The sequence below is a fragment of the Ipomoea triloba genome, chromosome 2 (assembly GCF_003576645.1).
Source record: "Ipomoea triloba cultivar NCNSP0323 chromosome 2, ASM357664v1".
NCBI lineage: Eukaryota > Viridiplantae > Streptophyta > Magnoliopsida > Solanales > Convolvulaceae > Ipomoea > Ipomoea triloba.
The window spans coordinates 3259240-3264375 of record NC_044917.1 but is presented as its reverse complement, the minus strand read 5'-3'; the positions used below and the strand labels follow the sequence as shown (position 1 = coordinate 3264375).

Sequence of the window (5136 nt, the reverse complement as noted above, 5' to 3'; positions counted from 1 at the left end):
TCAGTTTAATTATTTCACTTGTAAAGATTATTTGGTGCCTTCTATATATATATATATATATATATATATATATATATATATAATAATAATAATAATAATAATAATATTGTCTTGTAGAATTAATGCTATAGCCAAAACTAAAAACGCGTAGAAGACCCTTGGGAGTTTTCTACTCTAAAACATACTGGATTTTTAGAAATTTCCATAACATTCATTCCTTTGTCATTATCATTACATCAGGGGACCAATAGGGGATTCATCTATCATCAGTCATTCACATATATAACAAACAATGAAGGCACAAGGGGTTAGACAATTTCACCCGTTCATACCCCGACTATTTATTTATTTATTTATTAATAATACATCAAATAATTAATTAAACTTCCCAGAAATTAGTGGATGATCTGCATGGAAGAAACTAATTAAAGACAATCCAACTTCGCAGAAGTTAACCTCAAACCTAGCTATAAATAACATCCCCATGCCCCATGCCCACTACTTCAACTACTATATACTATATACACTACGTAACAATTTTAAAAAAAAAAAAAAAAAAAAAAAAAAAGCAAAACCTAGCTAGCTACAAAAACCTATATAGCCATGGCCGCAGTAGCTCCCAGCAGGAAGAAACAACCTACGACGACGTTTGTTCTAAAGGTGAGCATCCACTGCGACGGCTGCGCACGTGACATCAAGAAGAATGTGGAGAAAATGGAGGGAGTGGACACCGTTAAAGTAAACTCAGAGCAGCAAACGGCGGTGATCACCGGAACCCTACACCCCGACAAAGTCATAGCCATGCTTTACAAAAAATTCAAGAAAAAAGCAGAGCTTCTGCCCAACAAACCCGCGATAAAACCTCCTCAGCCGTCGCAGGTGGTCGTTCCCAGGAACCCCGGAAAAGTTTGTTCTCAGGTTGGGCAATCATGGGGTGCCAATAATCTGCTGGGTGATCCGTACAAGGCGGCGCAGTTCGTTAGAGAGGTGAGTAGGATTCCTGGGCTCTCAGGTGTGAAGTTTACTAATCTGATTAGTAATCAGGGCGTCGCTAATGCCATGGAGCTCAAATTCACTCCCACCAACAAACAAACTAATAAATATTGATGTGTCTTTGAAAGGTTTGAAGGTTTAGTCTACAGTGTACGAGAAATAATGTCAGTTTAACTTGCATGCATACCTAGTACTAGATAAATTAATGTACTGTGTGTCTGTGTCAGCTTTAATTTCAGGTTATGTATGATTTGTTTCATAATATATTGTCTTATGTCAGTTATGTGTACTGTGAATTTAAATAAATACCAAAGTGCATCTTTTAGTTTACCCCCCTCTCTCTCTATATATATATTACTCCTTCTGTCTCATTTTACCTGTCCTATTTACTATTCATTGGTCAAACTAACTCTTTCTTCTTTGCTTATTTTCTTTAGTAATTTTTTATTATTTTTAAATTTAATTTGTTGTGTTTAATAGTACTTTTAATGTAGTTTCTAAATATATAAATTTTATATATTAATGCTAAACTTAATATTATGAAAAATTGAATTAAAAATTACTTCAGTCAAGCATCGTTAAACGAACCAGACAACCATTTTGGGACGGAGGTAGTATTTAATTTGTCATCTTACATATATATGATTTAGTTTTAGTTCAATTTAGTTTATATTAGGGAAAATTGTTGTGTTGTATGTTCTAGTGCGATACTAGATTTATGATTAGGTTAACACTTGTAAGGGATCAAGCTCACCCGTCCATCTCAACTGCACAACATATATCAATTGTCATAATCAAACGCTAAATCGTTGGATTTAAAAATAAATAAATAAATAAAACGAAAATGTCCTTACCTAAAATAGGTTTCACCGGAAGGACCAATAGTGTCTTTAAAAAATGATAGTTTTGGGATGTTAAATGATAAAAACGTAGTCTTTAACTAAGTTTGAAATTGCCACTGATGGAGTGATGGATGTATTGGAGATCATCAGATGGACTTAGAGTAAATTGACCCGGTGGAGCGGAGCAAGACAGGTTTGCTTGTTTGGACCCGGGGCCTTGAGGTGGAGCCCTGTGCTCGACCCTGGCCACCTAGGTCGAGCCGAGCTCGGCCTAGGCCTCGGTCTCGGCTTGTGTGTGTGCGCGCGCGCGCGCACACGGGCCTGTAGACATGAATGACAGACCTTGTATATATACCTTTGTTATACCATGGACCATGGTCCACCTTGCGCAAGGTGGACCATGGTCTTAAATTGTGTATTTTTAGTTTTGGAATTGTGAGCTTCTAGAATATAAATTGTGTTTCTAAGTTTCTAAAATTTGTTAATACAATACAAGGTCATCACAAATTGTGATTTTTAAACAGTAATTCTAAACATTTAGTGTGTAAATTATGTATCTTTGTATCGGGGTCCACCTTGCATGTGAGGTGAACCTGGATCATAAATTGTCTAACATTTAGTACGTAAGGTGGACCCGAATCCACAAAATAATTTGTCATATATATATATATATATATATATGTATATATATATATATATGTATATATGTATATATATATATGTATATATGTATATATATATATGTATATATGTATATATATATATATGTATATATGTCTGGGCCTATTTAGCTAAATAGGCATAAGTTTGACCTTTTTATTAAATAGGTCAAACTAGACTAGGCCCAAATCAAATATGGTATAGGCCCCTATGAAGCACAAATTATGCTATAGATCCGTGTCCATCTTGTAAGGTGGACTCGAGTTTATATTCATAATTTTAAAACTTTATATTCACAAATTTAGATATCAATATACAAAATTACATTACTCAATATTCACAATTTTTGAATTTTATATTCACAATTTTATTATATAAATTCAAAAATTGTGTTATATTGTTGAATAGAGTTTTGATCCTGTTGAACGTAAAGCTATGAAATTGTAAGAAGTAAAACTCCTCAAAAACAAAAACAAAAACAAAAACAAAAAAAAAGAAAAAAAAGAAAAAAAGAAAAAAACGACTATTACGGATGCTCAACCTCTGGGCTTGAAAATGCTTACGTACAAATGCATGGGGTAGCATGACGACATTGGGCCCACAATTAAATAAAGTTAATAAAGTTAGGAATGTCCCAAGAAATTGCCAGTATTGTTATATGTGGTTACAAGTTACGTAGACAATATTATTACAAGTTATGTCAGGGATCGAGTCACACCAACGACAGTATGAGGGTAACATCACTTTTCCGGGTCAAGACATATAGGGTATATAGTTTACATTTCTGTGCAATCTGCTCCATGATAAGTATTTATAATTATGTCAAAAATTATATAACTAGTAATATGATGAAAATGTAACTTTATTCTCTTATACTTTCATAACTGTTGATGCAACTTCTTTATACTTGCATAATAATCACCGCTACATTTCGAGTGACAGGATAGTGTAATACAAAATCTCATTAAAAAAAACCCTATTCAATAGGCTTGTCCAAAAGAATGTTGTCAATAATCAAATTCTTAATTTTCTGGTACAAGAATTATGGTTGAATGACTAGAGAAATTCGCAGTCACTACTCGTATGCATTTTGTAAATCTCGCATTGTGGTCCTAGTCGGAAAAGAATCACAAGTAAACCAAATTAAGTTGCTATAGCTTACCAACTCAAACCAATAAAAAGGTCAATAGATTACTTTCGTTTGAAGTTGAACTTATAATTTTGTGATTATCAAGTTAATAAACTAACTAATTTGCTATACTTATTCCCGTCTCAACATTGTTATTTTTACTTGCGCAAGACGTTGAGGTTAGTCTAACTTCCTAAGTAGATAAGGTCAATGTTTGTGCCCAATATTAAATGCGTTGATTTTCACTTTAAACAGGTTAAAGCAATATGGTCGGTTCAATGTTGAAAAAATAAAATTATATGGAGTATTGGTTAGGACATCCTTTTCAACTCGTTTTTGGCAAAAATTTTCCACAGCCAATAAAACATATATTATACAAATTGTAATGCCCAAGTTGGCCTGCAGCCTTCATTAGCTTGCTAAGTTGCTAATAATTAATAAACAAGTGGTTATAGCATCAGTTTAACTATTTCACTTGTAATGATTATTTGGTGCCTTCTATAAAAATAATAATAATAATAATTTCTTAAATGCCAATGTTATATTGTTATTATAAGGAATACACAAACTTGGCTAAACTATACAATTGTATAATAACAGTTGGACTACTTATACTTTTTTTTTTTTAATTTACCAATCAACAATTTTCGTACACTACAAATGAAAAGAATTAAATTCTCTTTAAACAATTTGAGGATTCAAACTAAAACATTATGTATTGAGGGGTGGAACTTAAATTAGGGGTGGGCTATGGCTGACCCCCTCTCCCAAAAAAACTGTTTAAAATTTATATCTAACAAAATAATTAATGTTTTTTACTTGAAGAAGAAATATCGAGCAAAACTTAAATAAAAGAGAGAAGAAGCTTTAAAAAAGAATTATGTTTGTGAAATTAGTTTTCATTCATTAAAATTCGTGGTCGCGAACTTTGATACTTGACCCTAAAAAAAAATTAGTTTTACCCCAATTAACTATGAATTATACTTATTTTAAAAAAACTATGAATTATACTCAGAAAATTCACCAAATATAATATATACTAAAACAATTATATATGCATTGATATAATTTTATGCTTATATATACCTTTCACCTTGCATAATCAAGAGTTGTGTGTGTGTATGACACCATAAAATTTTTATATTACAAAAAGAAAAAAAATTATATTATTACAAGGAAAATGTATAATAGGTGCATAAGATTAAAACACAGATCGAATTGTCTAAAGCCTGAGTATTTATTTAAAGACAACTTTTTACAATTGAAACTCCAGTAAGTTTCATGTGACTTTCCCAAAAACCATACTGGACTTAGAAAGGTGGGTTTCAGTTGTTATAAGGTGAAGACTTTAAGATTATTTTATGGCTGACTGACTTATAAGATGGTAGAATTGGTCTCTGATATGCCCAAATGAACACCTTATAAATTAAATGTACCAAATAACTGTGTAAGAATACCCAGAAAATTAAGCTTACAATAATCATAGTTCTTGAAACATATCCCAGAATTGAA

At 32.0% G+C, this 5136-nt stretch overlaps 1 protein-coding gene across 1 annotated transcript; it reads left to right on the top strand.

The window, feature by feature from the left end:
• The first annotated feature begins 544 nt into the window (after positions 1-544).
• Positions 545-1323, top strand: LOC116011110 (heavy metal-associated isoprenylated plant protein 25-like). The gene has a single exon (XM_031250627.1). It carries the CDS (start codon positions 604-606, stop codon positions 1105-1107), a length of 504 nt encoding a protein of 167 aa, XP_031106487.1. The 5' UTR covers positions 545-603; the 3' UTR covers positions 1108-1323.
• Positions 1324-5136: the final 3813 nt, after the last annotated feature.